Source organism: Diorhabda sublineata, chromosome 8 (genome assembly GCF_026230105.1).
Source record: "Diorhabda sublineata isolate icDioSubl1.1 chromosome 8, icDioSubl1.1, whole genome shotgun sequence".
NCBI classification, from domain to species: Eukaryota; Metazoa; Arthropoda; class Insecta; order Coleoptera; family Chrysomelidae; genus Diorhabda; species Diorhabda sublineata.
Window position 1 is genome coordinate 19,694,242 of NC_079481.1, and position 25,497 is coordinate 19,719,738.

At 32.7% G+C, this 25,497-nt stretch overlaps 1 protein-coding gene across 3 annotated transcripts in view; it reads right to left on the minus strand.

The window, feature by feature from the left end:
- Positions 1-8,370: 8,370 nt before the first annotated feature.
- LOC130448123 (alpha-tocopherol transfer protein-like) overlaps positions 8,371-25,497 on the minus strand; it is a 66,210-nt gene continuing 49,083 nt past the window's right edge. The window contains exon 5 of one of the 3 annotated variants that reach the window (XM_056785338.1): positions 8,371-9,034. In XM_056785338.1, the coding sequence (XP_056641316.1) occupies positions 8,828-9,034 (207 nt within the window). In that variant the 3' untranslated portion in view covers positions 8,371-8,827. The remainder of the gene's footprint in view (positions 9,035-25,497) is intronic. The other 2 variants (XM_056785339.1, XM_056785340.1) reach the window with 2 other exon arrangements.

Below are 25,497 nucleotides of genomic sequence, written 5' to 3' on the forward strand. Positions count from 1 at the left end.
ATCTGTAAGTGCCTTTTCCTTTTTACCTTTCCAAACCCCTCTGTATAAGGATTATTAATAATTAACAGAATTTCAAATATAGGATTAGATAACAAAAATAATATTAACACTCAACGGAATATTAATAAACAATTCACTAATTCTTTCAAATCAATAAATTCAACTTTAAATATGCCTGAGGTGAACTGGGATCTTTTAAAGTCTAGAATTGATAACATTAAACCGTATGACGGTAACAGTAATACGTTAAATAAATTTCTAATTAGGTGTGAAAACCTTATTAATGATTATCGGTACAATTCGGCACAATCGGCATATTCCAATCAGTTCAAGAAAAACTTATAGATAAAGCGGAAATATTACTATGTAATCGTGCTGAGTTAACAGATTGGCCGAGATTGAAAGAAGCCCTGATTTAATGTTTCGCTAATCGTAGAAATATTGACTGTTTAGTACAAGAACTCACTAGAATGAAACCATTTAGGAACGAACCATTCATGAACTTTGGAAGTGGAATTCAATTATTAAGAAGTAGTATAGCGCAGAAAATTAGTAATAATCCTAACATAACTGCACTTAGTACTTTTATAGCAGGTTGTAGTGGTGTCTTAAGAAATAACTTGCATCTTAAAAATCCAGCCTCACTGGAAGATGCAATGGCCTATCTGAATGAGTTTGAAAACTTTGAAAAATTATATAGCAATCTAAATGACAATAACCGAGCAACGATGTCCAGATTTAATAGTAATTATCGACAACCTTATTCACAACCAAATCCTGAAAACCAAACACAACCCTCTTTCCAACAACCCTATCATTCCGTTGATGACCAAAATCAAACGTACTATAACTATGACAAGACAGAAAATGAAAATTTTATCCAAACGAGCCAATAACAAGGAACACCTTAGTAGAAATTAACATTTCAACAGAAAACGCATTACCATACATAGAAATTAATAATCCCAAATTAAAATTACTTATACATACCAATAATTCACATTCAGTTATTAAACCTGATATTATAGAAAAAATACCCAAATTCCGTTAATCGAATCAATGCACAAATTAAGACAGCTTAGGGTAGTCAAGATATTGTATATCAATCAACACTTAGAGCATTTCCTGAATTTCAGAATTCAAACTATTTTAACTCCTTTCTATTATTTGATTTCCACGAATATTTCGATGGTATTATAGGACTAATTGATTTAAGAAATATGAACTTTAATATTGATCTTATAAATAACAAATTAATAGGACCAAATACTGAGATACCTCTCAGATATAGACGAAAAGAAAACTCAAATATATTATTATCAGTAGAACCACAACAAAATATTCTAAAGAAGTTACCTGTTTCTATTTTTAATGGAGAAATATTGATAAATGAAGGTAAAATAGGACCATTGTATATACATACCGCAAATTTTCACTGATTCCAGAAACGGATTTGCTCTTGTAGAAATCCAAAACAAAACAGATCGAATAATTTCAGTTAGTCTTAAAGAACCTTTAGAGGTAGAGTCATTTGAAAAATCTAGTTTTGATACTTTCAATATTAATTCGTTTCTTAACTTTAATGACGAAGACAATAATAAATAAAAAAAATATCGATACACCACAATTAATTAGAAAAAACCATATGAACGTGGAAGAAAAAACTGAAATCTTAAAGCTAGCTTATACGAAAATTTTCAGACATCGTCTTCAAACCAGTTGATAAATTATCCTTCACAGCAAGAACAAAACACGAAATTAAAATACCCATTCATTGTAAATCGTACAGATATCCCTATATTCATAAAAAGGAAATAAATAACCAGATAGATGAAATGCTGGTTAAAGGCAAAATACGGCGCTCAACTTCACCATTGTCATCCTCTATTTGGATAGTCAATAAAAAAGAAGACCAATCAGGGAAACAAAAATATCGTCTACTCATCGATTATCGGAAACTCAATGAAAAAACGATCCCAGATCGATATCCGATACCAAATATTAATTCGATTCTCGATAAACTGGGAAGATCAAACTATTTTTCAACTATTGACCTTTGGGCTGGTTTTCATCAAATCCAAATGGACAAAAATTCCATACCAAAAACAGCTTTTACTGTCGATAACGGCCATTATGAGTTTCTTATAATGCCATTTGGGTTAAGAAACTCTCCATCCACATTTCAACGCGTTATGGATAAAATTTTAAAAGATCTCCAAAATAAAGTGTGTATGGTCTATAATCTATATGGACTACATAATAATATTCAGTACCGGAGTTCGAGAACATCTTCAAAATTTAAAGCTTGTTTTTTCAAATCTACGCGAAGCGAAACTTGAAATTCAATTAGACAAATCGAAATTCTTACGAAAAGAGGTAGAATTTCTAGGTCATATAGTTACAACAGACAGGATAAGACCCAACCCAAAAAAATCTCAGCTATTAAGAACTTTCCCTTACCAAAAACACAAAAAGAAATAAAATATTTTCTAGGATTATTAGGCTACTACCGTCAATTTATAAAAAATTTTGCTAAAATCACAAAGCCTTTGACTAAATGCCTAAAGAAAAACAAAAAAGTAATACACACAAAAGAATTTATAGATTGTTTTGAAACATGTAAAAATATTTTAACGTCTGAACCAGTTTTAATTTATCCGGATTTCGAGAAAGAATTTGAAGTAACAACAGATAGTTCCGCAATAGGCGCAGTTCTTTCACAAAATAATCACCCTATATGCATCAATCCAGCCGAAATAAACTCCTAGCAATAGTAAGGAGCTGCAAATACTTTCGCCCATACCTTTATGGCCGGAAATTCACAATATATTCATACCACAAGCCACTGCAATGGCTCTTCTCCATGAATGACCAGAATTCTATACTAGTCAGATGGAGATTGAAATTGGAAGAGTACGATTACGTCATCAAATATAAAAAAGGATCGTCGAACTCAGCCGCAGATGCCCTAAGTAGAAATCCATGCATAGAATTGAATGCTATGGATAATGAATCTATAATAAATAACGTAGGAGATGCGGATGAAATAATAGAAAACTTCCCACAAAATCCTGACGAAATTCCTCCACTCTCTAGTCCTGACCTCGAGGAAATACTGAATAATATAGGACCCACTAACATCGTAAATCAAGAAACAAATGTTCGAGACATACAAAAAGAATCAGACAGACCTCAAGATTCAAACTCGGAATCTGACATTGAAACTCAACATACGTCGACAGAGAATCCTATTTTTTCTATTCCAATTACTGAAAAAGTATTAAACACATACAAGAACCAAATATTCATAACAATCAACAATCAAATGTAAAACTGCTAAAATTTTCGACAATCCTAGATTGTATGTTACACTACCTTCAAACATTTCTTCCATCCAAATGATAAATTTTGTAAAAGAACACATCGCCCCAAACAAAAGATACGCTATTTATTTCAAACACCGCGATTCGCCTAGAATCTTCACAATCGTACTTCAAAAATTCTGCTTTCAAAATTATACAAAGTAACACCGTTTTAGAAGATTTACAAACTAAAGAATCACAAGTAGAGAAACTCAAATTTTATCATGAAACGAAAACTTGCCACCGCGGTATAAACGAAATGAAAATAGCACTTGGTAAATGATTTTATTGGCCAAAAATGTCCGATGACATTGTAGAATACGTGAATAATTGCGAAATTTGTCAAAAAAACAAATACGATCGAAACCCACCAGTAGTAAAATTTAACCTACACCAACTACTTCAGTTCCTTTTCAACATATTCATATTGATTGTTTTCAAATTTCAGGAAACACTTACTTAACCGTAATAGATACATTTTCTCGATACGGCCAAGCCTACCCTTTATCAGCTGTAAACGGAATATCTATAGTAGAATGCTTATTTAATTTTATAACACACCATGGATTGCCCATAAAAATAACAGCAGATTCTGGTACGGAAGTTAAAAAGATCTTGAAAACTTTTGCGAACTTTATAAAATAGAACTTCACTTCACAACTGCTAGAAACAGCAATTCAAATAGCCTCGTGGAGGAGTTTCATTCCACACTTATTGAACATGTACGATGTTTAAGAGAACAACGTCAAAGTCTCACATCAGATCAATTGATAAAACGGGCCATACTTCGGTATAATAACTCAATTCATAATGTCACCAAATATACACCATTGAGTGATTTGAGGTAATAAAGGGACACATAAATGAAACAAACTCTTTTTACCTTAATGATCACATAATACTTTCAGACTATGTACAAGCTCACAAACAAGCAACCACAAGACTTTACAAAAATATAACAGAGACTAATAAAACCATAAAAGAAAAGATTATTAAGGATAGAAACGAAATGGCGCACCGAAGCCCCCGAATATAAAAACGAAAAAGTAGCCAATATTCGTACAAAAACAAAAAACAAATACCTTTAAAATTCGAAAAATTGAAAATATTAGCTCAGAAAAAAAAATTGATAACAGATCACAAAGCAAGTGCAAGGAAACCCAAAACTAATAAAAAACAAATTTTTCAGGAAGATGGGGCAGATGAAAATAATATTCCTAGCACTTCTAGCAATACAAAAACTGCACAAGAGTAACGCTACGGAAAACATAGACCTAACTACTATCGATAATCCTTTATTACCGATACAATTAGGAGACGGACATCTCATATATAGTAAACATACCTTATACATTATTTAAATTTAGAACCTATTATTAAGCAATTGTTCAACATTGAAAAACATTTTTTCATTATAAAAAATAATTTAGAAGTGAGAAATGCAACTAATGAAATCTCATAAAATGCCTTATGTCAAGACATGTTGTTGAGAACAGAATTTCTCATCAAAATTACACGTACGAAATTTGATAATTTACAAACTCATATACGTAATAAAAGAAGTTTCTTTGACGGGGTCGGTCAACTACAAAAATGGCTGTTTAGTACACTTGATACCGATGACGGTAATAGATATGATAACGCAATAAAAATTCTAGAAACAAACTAACAAAACATGACTACGGAAATAAACTTACAAAGTTCACTTTCCAAGAATCTTATAAAAAATTACAATGTAACATCTTATCAAAAAATCAAGAAAAATTTACAAATTCTCTCGAAAAATTTCAAATCAGCATGCAAAAATCAATCACCGAATCACACGAGTATTTAATCTTTCAAGCAATTATTTCACAAATAAATCTAGACTGTCAAAATGTTATAACATTCTTAGATAATTTGGAAGACTCCATAGCTTTTGCAAAACTAAACACACTTCATCCTTCTATTATCCATAGTCAAGAGTTACAAAAAACGCTAGAATATTTAAGGAAAATTTACCCTGACAACCAAATTACAAAATTTAAAAACATTCTAACATACTACCAATTTTAAGGCACTCAAGTTTCGTTTGCTAATAATAAATTAATTTTTACTACACATATACCATACCAATTATCAAAGCTGCTGCTCCTCAAAAACCAATCAACTAAAAGTCGCCAAAAAATAAATTCAAAATTAGAAGAATCATTTTTTCCAAATGCCACACAGATAAATACCTAAAAGTAAAAACACCTACACTGATAAAAATACTAGTCATGTCAAATAGAAATCAACGCAAAAAAATTATTCAACGACGCCAAAATACAACGAGGAAAACCACTACTTCTTCCCAAAGAAATTAAGGAAAAATATGATTGCAGAATACGAAACACCCAAAATGGAAAAAATTAATTTAGAAGATATTCACGAAACAGAATGACGTATCAACTTATACCACTAAAAATCCGAATATCCAACCACTATTCCAAAATTTCTGGTAGCTTATCTTTACTAGCCATAATTTTATTAATACTGGGATGGATTTTTAAGAAGAAAATCAAGAAAACTCTGCAAAAGTGCTGCAAAAATCAGGAAAAGAAAAAAAATTCAATAGAAAAATATCCAGAAGAGTCCAAAATGGAACACCAATCCGTTATGTTCTCATCTTAGAGGGGAGGAGTTACATATGAAGTAACAGCTGATAACATATAATAAATGTGATGACTTAGCGGAAACGCAGAAGATAATTAAAACTGTATTTCTTTCAATAATTCATTCTTTGTTCTAACGTTGCTTAAAACACATATATTGTAATTGTAATTTTTGTTTTTAAAAACCCAAATTTGAAGTTTTAATATATAATTAGTTCTAGTGTGAACAGTGTGTTTAGTATGTCGATTCAACCACACTGAATTTTTTATATATGTGAGCACATGTGATGGATATTAATTCTATTTTTTTTCAGATTATTACTTGTGTTTTTGTCGATTAAAAAGTCAAATGTTTGCTCCTCTCCATGCCTGCGTAAGAAAAGATTTTAATGTCTGGCTTCCTTATCGGACATCAGACAGACTAGGCCTTCCAGATGTTTTTTTCGAAAGTATTAAAATAAAAGTTCCACAATACAGCAACACCAAAATTATAACATAGGTACGGTTTCTCAAATCTATCTAAATAAAACAGTGCAATTTCATCGACTCACGGTATCTTATAACATCGTCTTTCAACTATTATTTCAACATAAATACAGGATTTCAATTATTTATAGCATAGGTTACATTAAAAGTCGATCAAGTTTCTCTCAAACCATGTTTTCCATGTTTTCTGTGACCAATTCAGCGACAAGGTCAGTTACGTCCAGCTAATCACGTACTTCGTTATAGACGGGAGCTGGCTACAAAAAACAGGGTCGATAAGGTGCGCGCCATTTCAGCTTGTAAACTGGCGGTTCCCACTTAATACATCACCGAACGCCACTTCTTAAGGTCAGCACAGGTCGGATATGAAAATGCCAGCCGGTTTTCCCGGACGAAAAAATTGGCTGAAAAACCTCATAACGGGCGCGCGTGAAACCTTTAGTAACGTGGGGTTCAAACCTCAAATAAGAGCGGTGTAATAGCGCAAGAAGTTTTGCAGGCCGGAAAACCCTCGTAAGAAGTGATCGAAAGTGTCGGAAAACTCATCTGAAAAACCTCATAACGGGCGCGCGCGAAACCTTTTGTAACGTGCAGTTTAAGCCTCAAATAAGAGCGGTGTAATAGTGCAAGAAGTTTTGCAGGCCGGAAAACCCTCGTAAGAAGTGATCGAAAGTGTCGGAAAACTCATATGAAAAACCTCATAACGTGCGCGCGCGAAACTTTTTTATTAGGTTTTTTGGGTCTCAACTAAGAGCGGTGTGATAGCGCAAGAAGTTTTGCGGGCCGGAAAACCCCCGAAAAAAATTGAAGAAAATCGGCGTATATTTGAAATGAAAATTTTTCATATTCGGCTTAATGGAAAATTATTTTTGATGTCTCCATTCAAAATACCTGTTTGAGCTACCCGAAATTAAAAAAAAATCATCAAGATACGATGAAAACTCGCTGAAATATAATCATTTTTTATCGCGCGCCAAACAGGTATTTTGAATGGAGACATCAAAAATAATTTTCCATTAAGCCGAATATGAAAAATTTTCATTTCAAATATACGCCGATTTTCTTCAATTTTTTTCGGGGGTTTTCCGGCCCGCAAAACTTCTTGCGCTATCACACCACTCTTAGTTGAGACCCAAAAAACCTAATAAAAAAGTTTCGCGCGCGCACGTTATGAGGATTTTCATATGAGTTTTCCGACACTTTCGATCACTTCTTACGAGAGTTTTCCGGCCTGCAAAACTTCTTGCGCTATTACACCGCTCTTATTTGAGGTTTGAACCCCACGTTACTAAAGGTTTCACGCGCGCCCGTTATGAGGTTTTTCAGCCAATTTTTTCGTCCGGGAAAACCGGCTGGCATTTTCATATCCGACCTGTGCTGACCTTAAGAAGTGGCGTTCGGTGATGTATTAAGTGGGAACCGCCAGTTTACAAGCTGAAATGGCGCGCACCTTATCGACCCTGTTTTTTGTAGCCAGCTCTGGGACTATTATGCCAGTTAGGCGTGGCAGTAACTTTTTGAAAACTCAAGTTTTTTCGGTCATCTTTTACTACCAAAATAAGGCGCTAAAACATTCAAGTCATGAAAATCTCAATGCTCTTTAAATGTATCACGATTACATTCGAATGTAATTTACAACGGATTTTTCGAATTAACTGAATTTGCAAATTTGAAATAAATATTTACGATAAAATTATTGTATCAGTATTTGAAGAAGGTCGAAGAAGAATTCGTGATTCTTTCAGTATTCAGTTATGCGTTATCGTGATAAAACTCTAATAAGTTAAATTTTGGTGTAGGTTGTTGCAACAATTAACATTGTTCAACCATGTCTATCTCTTCAGATTAAGATACTCGTAAAGCAGTCATTTTTATCCTCACTGAAACTTTGCTTCAATAACAGCTATCAGTTTTGCCGGAAGAGAAGCGAACTATGTATTTATTTCGGTTTTTTAATGTTAATTTATAGAAAACTCAATTTCCAAACTTTTTGGATGATACTAAATAATCATAATTTATTGCAAAAATTATACAGCTCGAAGCAGTCGTAAGACATAAAAATTTGCCAAGGTTGTAAAAAAATATAACTTCTCCGAATATAATCGTTGTGCTTTTCTTTGAATCGGCTTAATTTGAAGCTTGTAAATATAATTCAGAGTTATTGCAGTTTTTCAATTTTTGCAGCATTTTGTAATCACTATTCAAAGTCCTTCAAATTTCATATTTCACAAACATTAACCTATAACCTTCGTTTAATATGTGCTTTGCTCTAGAATAAGGAACTGCGAATAAAATTTATATCTTAAATATATTATATGACAATAGACAAGTTATTCAATTATTTCGCTAGGACTTAGAATGAAAATGTGAACAATTTTTACGAATTCTCTCTTCTGCTATCCAATACTCTTGTCTCTGATCAAACTGCTTTTTAGTATGTTGATGAAGTTCCTTCAAAGAGGGTAAATCTCCACCAAATTCCTGAGGCAAACCTTCTTTAGGAGCCATCGTTTCCAAAATTTCCTGTGGAATATTTTGTGGATAAAAATGTATCTGAAAAAATATAACATACATAATGCATAACCTAAAACTAACAAGAGGATATAAAGTTATTCAAATTGTAATTATTGAAAAAATTATAAAGTAATATGAATATCAATAACGGATACCATCTAAAATTCCTCATATCTTTTCTGGAATGGAACGCCCTTGATTTGATCATATTTTTGAACTCTTTACATCAATTACTGTATATATTCGAATGGAACACCCTTTATATTTACAATAGATTAGGACTTTTGGATTCTTTCATAGTACATAAGGTTTTCCTATACCTATTTCTATCCGTTCTGAAGTTATTTATTGAAAATAATGTATTTCTCCAATTCGTAACGTCCTAAAAATCCTAAAAACACTAGGGTCACTTAATCTAGTCCATTAATCCTGATAATTGTTGTTATTTGACGTTCATTATTGGTATTGAGTTTGATTCTTCGCTTTATTACAAGCATTTTGTAGTCTATCTCTTCTGTGTTGACGTCTACCTATCTATTGAATTTTTTTTATTATCGGTTCTCGTGTTTCTAATTCCTTTCCAGTCTTCCAAATTCTGAGGACACTCTATTTATTTTCTCCAAGTATTCATTGTCACGCGCTGTGTTTTTCCTCCTCAATAGCAATTTCATATTTTCAATGGTCTTAGTATTTAGCCATTCACGGTTGTATTGATTCTTTTGTGTGATTAGAGATTTGATTTCATTGTTAGTTGATGTTAGTCCTTCTCTTCTCCGAGGGCTTAAACGGCTTTTTGTTTTGCTATTTTCATATTTTCATGTTTTACATTCCACCTACTCTAAGTTATGAAGTACTTTGCTCATTTTAGATATAGGATGCTTTCGTTTTTTAGAAAATATAACTGAAGATATGCTATTGCAAAATGGTTTTTTCATTTGCGGTAGGTATTGAAAACCTTTTGTTATTGAATTTTCAAGCATTCACTAGATTTGATACTAGCAAAAAGTAGTTAGATCCTCCTCTTTTCACTCTACAATCTTGAGTTTTCATTTATTGTATTGCAAATGAGCAGGCTTGCATTAACACATTTAAGTATTGCGTATGAGAAACAGAACCGAATTTTAGGTCTAACAATCGAAGGCTATTAGAACCGATTCGCAATTGGCTTACAATACAGTTCTGCGACTAGTGGCAATCACATTATTAATATTCTCAGTAGTTCGTTGAGGTCTGAATTTTTAGTAACAGTTCTGTATTAGCAGTAACATTGATTCAGTTTACCATTGATTCCATATAGGTTTTAGTAGTAATTGGATATCTGTTAAACTAAAGAAAGCCCTACACTATCAAGCCGCTGCATCAAATGCTTGAATAAATTGATTTTTTCAAGCGTGATTGATAGTTTAGAAATTCGTTTGACGCTTAAAGCAAGCATTGACGGTGACCAATAAAAAAATTAATGACTCAAGCGGGTGATCAGGACGCTTGATAGTCTAACGCAGTTTTCACCAAAAATTTCGATCACACAGAAAGTTTAGAAGAGTATGGTGAGTTAAGCGATTTCTCACTTTTTACTACTCCTTAGGTTATGGATGTTTTTTCGTTCGCTTGTTTTTCCGCTCACGGCAACCAATGTTAAGGTGAAGGAGTATTTGTTGACATAATTGTACTAACAAAAGGATCGCAAAATACATTGCTCGACTTCTCAACTTCGAGTGATGAGTGAGTTTTGATTAAAAGATTGAAGGTTCACTTACGTATGCTTAAATGAAGCGCCCATCAGTCGGGTTCAATCATTTAATCAAGCTACATGATAATGAAAAACCTACTTCAGAAATCGATTTGGTTGCCCATTCGCAATACCAAGAAGTGTTGGTATAAGCATAAATTGAACTTATTTCACACATATACACACAAATTATAGAAAAGAATTGTGGAATATGTAAAGTAAATTGATTATCTACTAGAAAATATTTCCGTTGACAACAATGGATCTCCATTGCAAGAATTTTTGATTCTTTATAAATGAATTCATGTTTTTTCGATAATTCATGGTTCGTTAATGCAGTTTTATTTTTTCTATCGTATTGATGACCTTTTAGTCTATTTTCTAAATATTGAGCCCTATGTAAACAGTGTCACAAAACAGTACAAGGCACTTGATATTTAATATTACTTCTTTTGTTTTTTGGTGTGGAATCAGTGACGGTCCTGGTAAAATACCGTAAAGTGGAGTAAAAATCAGTTCTCGTAAACAAACCATTTTCATAAGTGCAAACATAGACTCAGTGAAAAACTATAAATACTAGTGCAAATCAACAACCTCATGTATATGAGGTAAGTAAGGTAAGTAATGAAGTAAGCAAATCTTGAATCATCATAACAACGAATTTAACATTCGACGAAGTTACATGCGAAGAACTCCTGAAGGACATTTTTAAAACAATACCATTGTATCTAATATCATAAACATGTATCAGCATTTATTCTATTTTTGTATGAAATAACGTAAACATGTATCAGCACTATTTTACTATAAATAAGATGTTTGTAAACAATTCGATGATATTTAATGTTTATAATTAGTTCGATCTTGAGATTAATTGTATTCATATATATATTCAAAAATAAAGTTTTTTTAAAAATAAATTTCGAAACCCGAAATTTATAATTACGAGATTGTTTTTATTCGAGAAACAAAACCGGTCGCTTGATAGCAAATCAACTTCCAGTAAACAACACCGGCTTAAGTAGAAAATATGATAATCAAAATCAAAGAAGATGAATAAAAACAGCATAATAAATCATTATACCATCCCACTAAATAACAAGTAATAGTAATCAGCTCACTAAACGGAGTAAAACTAGAAGAATTCCTAATAGCTATAGGCACTATAGTCTTCGCTGGCGCGAAGCAGTGATAATTCCACTTTGGAAACCCGATAAGACGACAACCAAACCAGACTTATATCGATTAATATTTTTAAGTAACGTTCTATGCGAAATCCTGAAAAAAATGATCAATCGTAAACTGCTGTGGGTATTAGAACAGAATAATTCTCGAGACCAGAACAAACAGGATTTCGCCATAAAGATACAAAGCCGATAATCTGATAGACCTCGAATCTGAGATAAGCGAAGGATTGGCCAACAAACAAGGATGCATAGCAATATTTATTGATATCTGTTGCAGCCTAAGAGGAAACATTTTACACTTTATTAACAGTTTTCTCCCAGATAGATACCTCCAAGTAAGAATGGATACAAAATATCTGTTAAAAAATGCAGGAGAAGAAGGAAAATTGTATGCTGATGATCTGATACTGCTTGTAAAAGGTAAAAACCTTACTACAACTTAAACACATATACAAAATGCACTAGACGAATTAAGCACCTGGTCGAACACTTGCGGATTGAAATTCTCTGAAACCAAAACAAAGTGTATCAACTTCTCCAAAAAATACATATAAGAAATGCCCGTACAGAGCTTGAAAGGTAAACATTTTGAATATGTGGAAAGCATTAAGTTTCTGGGCATTACTTTCGATAAAAACTTGGAAGCAACACATTAATTACCTCAAGAAAGTCTGCTAAAATGGCATGAATTTATCAAAATCAATAGCCAGCCATAAAAAGGGCGCTGATTCTTCGTGTCTGATAAATATATATAAGACACGTGTATGCATCAAGTGTGAAAACATATATTAAACAACTTAAAACATTGCAAACTAAGAATTGCTATCGGCGCATTTCGAACAACACCGATTGAAAGCCTTCACTGTCTCACCGGAGTATCACCATTCCAACTTCGAAGAATTCAACTAAGTATGAACCACGTAACATCAGTCTTGTATCCTACCAAAAAAAAAAATAATCCTGTCAATCAAAAAATTAACACAGATCGCTTTGAACACCTATTCGAAAAGAAATACGTCGTTCTATGAAAGAATTCGCCAGTACCCATACACCCTAGTACTTGTAATCTTTTCCAGCCAACATAAATATTCCCCTTCCTTGGACAATTCCTATTCCCACCATCAACGTCGACATGAACTCCTTTAAAAAAGAAGAAACAAACCGTTCTTTTATAACACAATCGTTCCGTACTCTTTCAGAACTAAGCTTCAATACAATAGAATAGGCATAATTACATAAAACTTTTTCCCAAACACCCTATAGGTATTAAAACCCAATTACATCTTATCCATCAATCCAAGGCAAACGTATCAATTATTTGAAGCAGCAGATGACAACTAAGCAACAATTGTACGGGAAATGATAGCAAACGACTATAAAGGGACAATCAAAAGAAAAGTTCCGTCCCAGTGGCAAGCTCGTACAGCTCTTGAGTATGCATGGCCAGTCATAAATTTTGCCACACCTTTCTCAGCCTATATGATGGACAACAATTGTTGCAATCCACTGCCAGCCGTTATAGTACCAATAGCTTCCATGCACGACATTGTTAAGTAGAAACCTCCAAGTCTGACTGTGATGTTCTTCAGCTGAGGATGACCTCAGGCTACAAGATCTCTTACTTACAAGGGCTGATCTAATGCTACAAAACACATTTTGTTACCGACTTTTTCACTTTTCTTCTATCGAGGTCAGATGGTATGTTGTTTATGAATGGAAGGGCTATAACTTTTGAACGATCGTACGTTTGGTCCTGTGTCATCTGCTCCATGAATCCATTCCATCCATCCAACAGTTTGACCATTTATCCATTTTCTGTACAGCCAAACTACATCAGTGGTCAGTGGCACTATTTCTGTTGAAATTTGTTTCAATTCATGTACATCTTGGATAGGCACATTTCAATGGTGTCAAACCATCATCAGGGAGAACTGCATTGTGAGAGGTGACACACATGATTCCTCCCATAGCGTGGAAGGTTCCGCTTCCATTAAGTGTCATAACATTATGACACTTGGCATTATCATTAGCAAAGACGTATTGACAAAATGCATTCTCTTTGAATTGTTGTTGTGTAGGCTTCAGTACAGAAGAGGTTTTGAGGCGGCAAGAAGCTTCCTTGTAGTCAGTGAAAATCCAAGAAATGATAATATGTTGTTGATGTACTTAGAACCAAACTTTCTGTAGAGGTGCGCGCTTATTCCTGTCAGAAGAGATGAAAGAAAAGATCTTGGCCTGCTGCGTTGATGACTGAATGTGGTAGAGCCACACACTTTTCTTCCATTTATCAGTTTGCCTTTTTTTCGTGCTTCAATACGATATATTCCACCAGTAATTTCAGGTTGTTAGCAACCTGATTTTGTAAGTATTGTAGTAAGATTGTACACCATTGACCGTATATCCCTCAAAATAATGTCTGCTACTGCTTTGTCGATACGTTCGTCCTCCTTTCAAGGGTCACGTTCCGAATTTTTATAACGGTTGTTAGTATTTGGTACCCAACATTTTTGAAACAGACCACAGCACTTTTATTGATGGTGTCATCACCGTACCGTTGTTCAAGACGATTTTTTATAGTTCTTGTGTCTGGTATGTAACCTCCTTGAATCAACTGAAGCAGGACTTCCATAGGACACTGGCATTTCTCTTGTTTGCTTTCAAGATAGGAGTAAATTGTCTCCATTGCCTCATCAACATTCGTCGCTGGTCGGTTGCCTCTATACATCCCACTTTTAGACCTCCAATACAAGTTCTTATAGCAAAAAAGTTGGTACCACGCATCCGCAGCAACCAAGTCATTCTCGTTTTTTATTCCACTTATCACCCTACTCTCATTGCCCACTCATCTATACGCAGTTCGGCTTGTGTCATAACACTTTTTTTCAAGCTTTCGTGATCCTCCACAACATGTTTTTGATGGAAGTTGATACCAACTGGCGTTCCACAAAACATGTGAAAAGTGAAGTTTAAAGGAAAATGACTCACCTTTTGAACGAACTTTCGGAATCGTACCATCACTTGAACACCCTTGCTCACCTTTTTGCAGACGTTTTAAAGCGGCTGTTATATTGGACTCCTTGATGCATTGCAAATAGCAGTTACTGTGGACTGTCACTTGTGTTTTGTTCTTCAAAAAGCGCTGGTGCGTCTTCTTACGTCTGACACTGCATTGCAAAACAAGTTCAAGTAATTTCGTATTTCACCTTCACTTAACGATTTATCGCACACGAAACAATCGCCTGGATCAAGCGGATCACGTGAACTCATTGTCACAAAATTCCACAAGGAGACACTTAGATGTATTCGAAAGGATAACTCGAACTAAACTGGAGGACTAGTAGGACGTTTCACAATACTAAAATCACCTTTCTATGTCGCATGTAAAACATCGAGAAAGCTCGAATAGGTTGAAGTGCTTTTTCTCACATTGCTTTGGCCTGTGAGGGTTTCGATATGCCTACTCATTCCTCGTGAGTTATTAATTTGGGTGGGGGAGAGTTGCAAATTGTGCCGAGCCTAGATTTAGTCACATTTTTTATATTTTATTCTTTATACCCATTAAAACGAAATGAAAAAATAAAATCTCCCGTCCCACGTTTTGTAAGGTGAACCTCTTTTTTGGTCTCTAGGAACTGGACTATTAACCAAATAATAACCTTTGTAGTTGATGCGACAATAAATAAAAAAAAATGAAATTCTGTGAGATATTTGAATAACGTATTGTACTTTATGATATTATATTTATTCAAATAATTTGATAATTATTGTTGGGAAAGTTGTACATATAGTAAGGGAAAATGTTTTCTGTTTTGTTTTTGAATGGATTTAGTATCTGCTTATACTTTTAGTGAATTCGAATATGTTACTTATCATTTTTTCCTGATAATTATTTTCTTTCAATGCAGTTTTTGCTTTTTGGTTAGCTAAGCATCTAAATTCAGAATTCAGAAGATAGTTGGATATTAGCCAAACTTATTATCACTGATTTTTTTGCATAGGATGACAAAAACTGAAGTATAAATATCTTGAGGACCCAGTTGGCTTCGTATACAATTCTGTTATAATGTTATTGTTAATTTATATAATGTGACATCGAGAGAATTGATTCTATTGTTTTGTTCGACCTCAATTGTGAATTGAAGTTTTTTATGATAAGAATTGAATTTTTTATTTATATTTTCAATTTAATTCTTTGGCACGGTTAATTTTTATCTGTCTTTTAAAAATCATCCCTTCGGTTTTAAAATTAGTTTTTTTGATAGTTTTTAAGAGAAAAATAAATTTTGACGTTTTGACTTTTCTTTAAGTCTTTGTCAAAATATGATATTATATTTTGAACTTTAAACTATTTATAAAACAGAGGAAACCTAAAATCAAGAACATTTAGATGCATTAATATATCAAAAATCAAAAGGTCTAAGAAATAAGAAATTGTGACCTTGCCCTGTTGGAGTGAAAAATATGAAGATTTAATGAAAATTGTTGCACTATAAATGCTGCCTAGTAAACTTTATTAGTGAGAAGTAACTGAGGTTAAGATGGCTGAAATGTCTACAGAGTAGAAGTTTCGTTTGGGGTTCGGGGTGATTTTTAGACAACCATTAATTCAACTGATTTCAATTAGCAAAAATTTAATTTTTTTAAATGGAACATCCAGTATATTATTTTCTATTCTATTTAGAACACCCAGTATACTATTCTATCATCTTATGAAACTTTTTTATCCCTTCAAATTGTATCTGGTAATGTATACTCTAAAATTGACTGTTTTTAAGAAAATAGCATTTTTAGTTTATGATTTAAAAATATTCACATTTCTAACAAGTAAACACTGAAAATGACGTTAAAAATACTTCTAGTTTTTATGACAAAATCAAACCGGTAATGTTATATCTTTAAAAACTGTACTAAAATAAATAGGGTATCTAAACTAAACTAAACTAAATTAAATTAATTAAAGATCGATTTTTGTACTGGGTGCCAGTGATAAGAAATGTGTACTCGCACAAAGGATGTATCAACAGAAATTTCCAGATAGAAAACAGTCAAGAAAAGAGACATTAGAAAATTTGCTTCAACTATTTACCAGAACTGGTAATATAGCTTAAGAAAAAAGCGAAATGTTGAAGAATGCAATGTCACAGGACAACAAGTTGGGAATCATGTCATAGACATGTCTTTGACGGAACTGTTAATGGGCAAGTTTATTTAAATTTCTTACAAAACAAATTACCAAAATACATTATTGTATGCGATTTGAAGTTATCTAAAGTTTTTAGTTCTTTCTTATTTGTTGTTAGTTATATTTGTTTATTTGGAGTTTTGTAGATACTCTATTTATTTTATTACGGTTTTTAAATGTATAAAATTACTGATTTGATTTTGTCTACAAGTATTTTAAGCGTCACATTCAATGTTTACTTGTTAAAAAGGTTAATATTTTTGAATCATAAACGAAAAATGCCATTTTCTTAAAAAGATTCAATTTTAGAGTGTACATTAATAGACATAATTTAAAGGGATAAAATAGTTTTATAAGATGGTAAAATAATATACTGGTTCCATTTAAAAAAATTAAATTTTTGCTAATTGAAATCTCCTGAATTAATGCTTTTCTAAAAAACACCCCGAACCCGAAACGAAACTTCTACTCTGTTCAGACATTTCAGCCATCCTTTACCTTCGTATTTATCAAACAAGTTTAGTTACTTCTCACTAATAACGTTTACTGGGCCATATTTATAGTGCACCAATTTTCGTCAAATCTTAGTATTTTTCGCTCCAACTTGGTAACGTCACAATTTATGGGAAAAGAAAAGACAGGGCTATATTCAGAATTTTACGCTAAATTCGATGGTAAACAAATATACAGAGTGTCCTATTTAAAAAACACTACTTTATGTTGTCATGCTTAGGCTGAACACCTTGTATACCTAAAAATATTTTAGAAATGTGTATCTGTGCAAATATAACAACTTTTATTTAAAAAGTTTTTCGTATATTTTATCTTAAGTAAGTTATTGCACTTCCACACACTAATGGGCCGTATTTGAACATAACTAGAGAAATATTAAAAAGGAAATAAGCTTGTAATAATCATGAAAACGGAAGTGATAAAACTGTATAAGCAAGAAAAAGAAGAAGGACCTACACGGAAACCAAAAATTATCCTTTAAGGCGCTAACACCTATTCAGAAGGGTAAACATCAAAAAGACTAAAACAATAAAAGAAAGTAAATACTAACAGATACAATAAAAATTATGGCACGGTGCAATAACACTCGAATTAACTACTAGATTTAACCAGGAACAATAAGAAGTAAATGTGCCAATAGGAGATCATGAACATACTTGGAGAAGTGAAAACAGTGCTATTAACCTTCTGAGAAAATGGAATTCCAGCTTCAAATTAACAAATGAAATATTTTATGTAACAAATCTAATTTTAGCCTCAAAGATACTGTAGATACATGAGAGGTCATGTAACTATTCATATATTGATTTGAAGATTTTTCTACATAAAATTGCAGAGTGCAAATCTAATGATCTTGTAGAACTTAGGTGGTGTTATTCTTTAAATTCGTCTATGTACCAGAGAGATACATTTTGAGTTTACGGAAGATTTTTATTGACCCTTGATTGACTGTCGTCAATTACCACTTCGAATGGAGCATCTTTGTCCAACATGCTATGCATTCGGTCCATTGGTTTTTTAGGGCCTCTAGTTTTGTTAGTTCTAGAATTCTTAGGTGATATATCAGATTGTGTGGTTTTACATTGATCCCAGTATAATAAAAGCAGGGGAGGGTGGTATATAATTTAAATTGTGTGTGTGTTTTAATTTATCTGAATCCACAGTATTTTTCCTCCTTCTGTTTTTATACACGGAAATGTTCTAGTATTTGTGTTTGGCGTTTTAGTTTTTTGCAGCCAAAAAAAATGTTGCCAAGTGATTTGAAAAAGGTGAAGTATTCCTGTTGTGTATTTTCGTATTTCTGGGGGCAGTAAATTCATACGATATACTGCGCAACAATTTTCATAGTGAATTACGGCTCAAGTACAACTGCTGAGTCTCTTCCTGTGTTTATGAGTATTTTCTTTGTTATTATGTCTTGCTTTAAAATGATTAGTAGTATAAGTAGAAATTGTACTAGGTGGTAGTCAATTATATACATTTCTATGTTTTTTATACCGCATTAGGGGTATAGAGTCTAACAGTCTTTTATAGTCTATGTCGCAGGTAACAAGGTTTCTTTGTTGTTTTCCGTTTTCGCATTGGGTGAGTTATTTATATTTTTTACAAGCGTACAAGTCAATTTTTTGTGTCCGAAGTGATATGTGTCTGCTCATGAGCTTTCCAGAATTTAAATGATAGTATTGTGAATTTTACGATTCATATGTGTATATTCTGATTTTATCTACATATATTGCTGGGATTTTGATATTGATCATAGTTAATTCCTTAAGTTTTCTATATCCAATTTCCTGTGTGCTGGGTGGATTTATTCGGGTCACTTTTGTTGGAGCGCTTATTTGCTTCGGTTGCACTGGGTATCCTACGATCTTCTGTCGTTTATTTCTATATATCATCTTAGTCGTTAGGCGTATAAAACAAGCTTATTTTTTGAGTCTCTGATATTGATTCTTGGTTATTTTCAATGGTTTTGGGGATGTAATTCGGAAAATTGTTTGATGTTGTGATCTGTACTATTATTATGATTATTATTTTTATTATTATTCGGTTTATTTTTGAAAAAGTATATTTCAAAATGCAATCTTACTTCAAAAGAGATCTCCAGGGTGATTACTCCATTTTAAGACTTTTTTTCAAGGCAGGAGAAAACCTACATCTTTATGTACAAGTAAACGATGGAAAACTCGAAGCAAAAAAACGTAAATATAATAGCTGCTAATTCTCGATTTAATCCATCAAGACCGCTTCTCCTGTCTTAAACTATGCAAATGGCAATCACCAATCTGTGATCAATTATTCACGGTTCATGCCAAACCAACCTTATTTTTCAGATATCAGAAATCCTTCAACAAATGATATGAAAATCATAAATAAAACTACGATATTGAAGCCAGTGCCAGTGAAACACGATGAAATTGATAACATTATTAGGGGAAAAACAAAAGAAAATACCACTACAATGGCGAAAATGATAACAAAAACATTTCTTCAGGACGATATAGAATCTACGAATGAGCTGTTGAGATCTATCAGGTCTACAGAAACACTATCTGGTACTATAATTCCTATAGCAGTAGGAATTCTAAGAAAGGAGATGGAAAAGATGATATTGTAAGTATTGTCTATCTATAACTACATAAAACAGACTGAATACACTGTTTACACCACCACTAAACCAACACTCACAATTACACTGTCTGACGCGCGTTTCGATACCAAGTTATCGTCTTCCGAGACTGAATGTAAACTAAAATCTAATAACTTGACTTACCTCTTTTATACTAAGTTTTCCCACCAATAAACCTTCTCCCGTGAAATGTAATCCCAGCGGGAAAAAACTCCTTCGCAAAAATATTCATGTTCATTCTTTGACTACTAAACTATAAAGTGGGCTGTAAGGAATTGGCCCTTTGTCCCTATTTAAGGTACTCTTACATCTAGAGATTTCAATGCTCTCAAATACATCCCACAATTTGTTATTGGATATAGTTTATAACAATTTTACATTATTAATATTTATGTCATGCTTGTAACTGGCAGCGTGATTGGCAATATCTAATTTTCTGGTCCGCCCATATTTCAAATGAGCTAGATGTCTTGATTCTATAATCAATACAACTTGGACCCTTTTCATTAGTTGGATATTCAGTTTGATATTTTGTTGTGATTCGAGAGAAATAGAAATTTTCATTGAATTAAAATACTCCAACCCACAATTTTGATAGATTTCGTCATGTTTTGGTATACACTGAACCATAGTTTTATATAGATGTAGAAAAATATTTGTATAATTGGCAGTTAACTATTATTTACGCTTATCGAGAGGTTACAGCTCCATTGTTACGTTTTTATATAAACATGATACTGAGAAATTTTGACAATTTTTGACAAGAGCTAGGAATTATAGAATTCGACTCTTAAATTATTATATAGTAACGATTTTACAGCGTAAAAAGTTTCCGAACAAAACTGTCGTTAAAAAAGATCCTGGTGTCAATTTTCAGCAATAAAGAAGACCCAAGGCGTCCAGTAATCGGTATGAAGCATGCAACTTGAATGCAAGTCGAATACTGGTAAGATTTTGAATAATTATCCAAATTATGTTGTTTCTGTACCCCCTTTAAATTTCTTATTATCTTAAAGCTGGTAAGTATAATGTATAGGTGAAAAAGAGGAGCACGTTTTTCTCGTATGTCCGCGCTTCAGCAAACTTTGTTGCGCCCGGGAATCTGCACTTGAGGAAATGTAACACTTGAAAATGTTATCTTGTAGCTTTGTTATCAACGAACACTGCTTGGACAGCAACAAGTACATAGGCCGCCGAGGTATTAAGAACGGGGCAAAATCAAGAAAATACGGGAATCGAAATGGGAAATGATTCAAATCCGACGTACTAAGCAGAACAGCAAGCTCTTAAAATACGTAATAAAAAAACCACATACAGCAAGCTAATCAGGATCATGGCACGAATTAACTTATTGTTTTGTCAACAGGCCATTAGTAAATCTCATTGCTTTGAAATCCAAAATCTTATGCACATTAACAAGATTCCCTGCACTCTATATCCATATCGTTATTTTATTTTATAGTACATGCGATTACCAAGAAAACTACTTAAAATGACTCAAAATAATTTAACACAACAAGAGCTTTCGTTCTAATCCAATAAAAAGCTTTCCGGACGGAACCGGGAATCCCCTCACGATCACTTACACGAATCAGCAGACTCCATTCCACTCTAATATACTGACTAATGGTTCAAAATTCAATATAATTATTAATTATCGGAACAGGTAGAGTATAATTACTTGCAGCCTCTCGAATGGGACTATCCACTTGGGAAAGTGATCATTAAGTTTAATAGTCTTTCCTGTGGTCAATGTAACAAATTCGTCCCTTATTCAATCTTCAATTAAAAATTGTAGAAATTTTCGTATAAAGTTGTTGCTCCTCAATAATTTGCAGAAATTTGCAGGGCGATTATTGTCTTTACGTATTGTGTCGTAAAGAGCCTTATTGTCAAAAAAATTGTAAAAACTAAAAAACAAACATAAAAATAACTAAATAAAGATACAAATAAAATAAAATTTCAATATACAGGAGAAAACCACAATGAGTAACAAAATTATAGGTAATGGTAATAGGTAGTAATTAGTATACATGTCCACAGCAATAATTAAACCAGTATGCAGCATGCGCGGAATTAAATATTATTGGAATAGAAATCCTGCTGTTTAGTACGAGTGAATGTCTAACAGCTCTATTTCGTAGTTTGAAGATTCGCTCTAATCGAGTCGCACCACAAGTATCTCAGGAGGGGTATATCGGCAATATCAGAGATGCGATTCAATAAGGGCATAATAGACTGTTGCTGAGATGGATAAGTTCAGTTCTTTGGAAACTGATCTTAGCGCGAAACAGGAGTCCCTCAATTTTTATAAGGCGGTAAAATGTGGTGTTATTAAATAATAAAGACAGTAATTTATATTTATATCATAAAACTTTGGTTTCAGAAATGATGAATGAAAATATTCAGTGCTTCAGATATCCGTTTCAGCCCAATTTGACGGTCTGATAAAATCATGTCTGACACAGAAACTGGCCTTCCCGATCGGTCATCATCTTCAACGGAAAAAATGTAATTATTATTTCATTTCTTTTAATTATTATTATAATTTTATACTTATTATATGCCCTATATCCGGCATGAATTCTTTGTGTCATTTTTGTTGCTTATCATATTTTCTAAGTACTTAAAAGGTGTCGGCTATTTCGAAGATGAGATTATTTATCTTTACTGTTTCTTGTTTGTGAACTTCCTTCTTTTTTTTTAATTTCTATATATTTTGTCTTTTTCTGATTTATTTTCAATCCTCTTTTTCCTGCCTCTCTTACAATTTTTTCTAATGTGTTCTCAAGACTCTTTCGGTCCCTTGCTAATAGAGTTAAATCATCAGCATGAGCTATTACTTGTATTGATTTATTTATACCTTTAACTACAATGTTAAACAATACCGCTGAGAGTCCGTCACCCCTGTTTTATCCCAACATTATTATTGTTATTACCCTTACCCTAGAATTTAGCATAGTCATTTTCACCAATCGTATCAACTTTTGGAGTACTTGTAGTTTTTCCATGTCCTTATGATCGTCCTCCTGTTCAGACTCTCCAATGCGTTTTTTGATATTCCCCTATTTCTGGTTCCACTACTTTTTTCAGTCTTTCATTTAGTAATTTCCGTCATTATTGGTATAATGAATTTAGTAGATCACTCTCTCGGAATTGCTTTTGTTTCCCATACTCTTTCTATGATCATGAATAGTTTGTACCTTAGGTTATTTGTTTTATTGTATTTCAGTTTGTTGATTATGTCATTACATTCCCCGTCGGTTTTTCTTCATTTTATAGTATTGTATCATTGTCACTTAAATCATCTTCTTCATATTCACTGTCTTCCACCGTTAATAATTTTTTGAAATTCTCCATTCTTTTTAATTAATTTCTTTATATGTTGATTATAATTTAACATTATTTTTATTTCATTTTCTTTGTTTTTATTATCTTTGTGCTCTCTTTTCTTATTTTTCTATATAAATTATAATCATCTTGTTTCATAGTTCGTCGCCATTTTAACCTAACTTTTTTTTTCTCTTTAATTTTTATTGTGAATTCCTGGCCAAACCATTCTTTATTTTTTCCAATATCTTTTGTACCAATGATCCTGCGTTGCAATAATAACACTTGTCTTAATCTTTTCTCATTGCTCATCAATACTATCTTTTTTTTTGCTCTTTTATTTATTTTCTGTATTCGACCTCCCTCGTTTTCAGTTTCTGTACATTTCATTTTCTTCTTTTTATGGTCATGTTCACTATATTTATGATCAATCTTAACACTTGTTCCTCTGTATGATCTTGCATCTTGTATCATTTTTGATCTTCTTTTTGATATTAAGACGTGATCTATTTGGTTGCCGTTGGTTGTTTCTGGTATCATGCACGTAATTTTGTGTTCTTTTTTATGTTGAAAGCTAGTGCTACTAATATACATGTTCAGTTCCTCGGCTAGACTATTCTAATTATTAATGTATCATGTCTTGTAATGTTCTCACATACTTTAACCAGGTTGTCAGAATTCATCTTTGTCTCCGCCTTTTGCTTCTTCTGTTGGTGCGTAAATATTAACTATTGTTATATTTGCTATACTATTTTTTATTCTGAGCTTTGATATTCGTCCCCTTATAACTTCATATTCTTGCACAATTCTTATTATTTTGCTGATCATAAAACCTATACCGTTTCTTCCTTGTTTATCTTCCTCGACATAAAATAGAGTATATTTCTTCTTATTAATTTGTCGTTTTCCCTTCCATCGTATTTCTCGGAGGGCCAATATGTCTATTTTGTATTTCTTACGTTTGCAATTTCTTCCATTATTCCCATTGCCAGCATTGTCCTCATATTTCATGATGTCATTCTCATTACACCCTTCCATTTTTTTCCCTTAATAATTATCCATTTCATTGAGTTGTCGATTTCCGATATATCAATGTTCTTTTCTTTAATTACTAGTTTTTTGACTTCTTTTCTTTATTCCTCCCTCCATTTTCTGGGTAAAAATCACTGGCTGTACGTTTCTTGTCGTCATTTTCTCTCTACTTTTCCTCAATATATGCCTCTACTCCATATATTTTGTTATTTACAATTAATTTGTTATATTTGACCGTTGCATTGGCTAATTTTACCTTAGGTAACAACTTTTTTCTTTCTATTTGTACTTTTCTTAAGTAGTCTCCATTAATACATATATTGGACCTTTCTTTTAGCTAGCTTCATTTCTAGTTTTTTGTCCCATTTTTTGATTTTAAGTATAATTTTTCTCTATTTGTTTATTCTGAATGCTCCCAAATCAGCTACCAGGTCGACTTCTACTTCTATTTTCCCCATTATGAATTGGATCTTTTCCTTTATTTTTTATTCACTTTCATTTTCCCTATCTTCGATTTCTTGAATTATTATATTATTGAGCCTTAGTTCTCTTTCTACATTTTCCCATCTTTCTTCTTGTTATTGCAGCTTCTTGTCGGCTATTATTCGATCAAGTCTTTAATTTTCTTGTCTTAATTCATCTATAATATATGCATTTCTGTCTATTTTTTCGTCCATACTCTTGAGACTATATTTTATCCTTTTATTGTTTCCATATCGTCCTATCTATTTTCATTTTTTTTCTTAACGCACCTTAACGAGTTCTGCGTTTTGAACAGTTTCTTAGTTCAGTCTCCAATACTTACCCGGGCCGGAAAAACTCGTCTAGCTACGTTATTGTGGCTTAATTTTGCTATTCTAATTGGATTTAGGCCGGGTCTGAATTTTTATCAGTTTGGCTTTC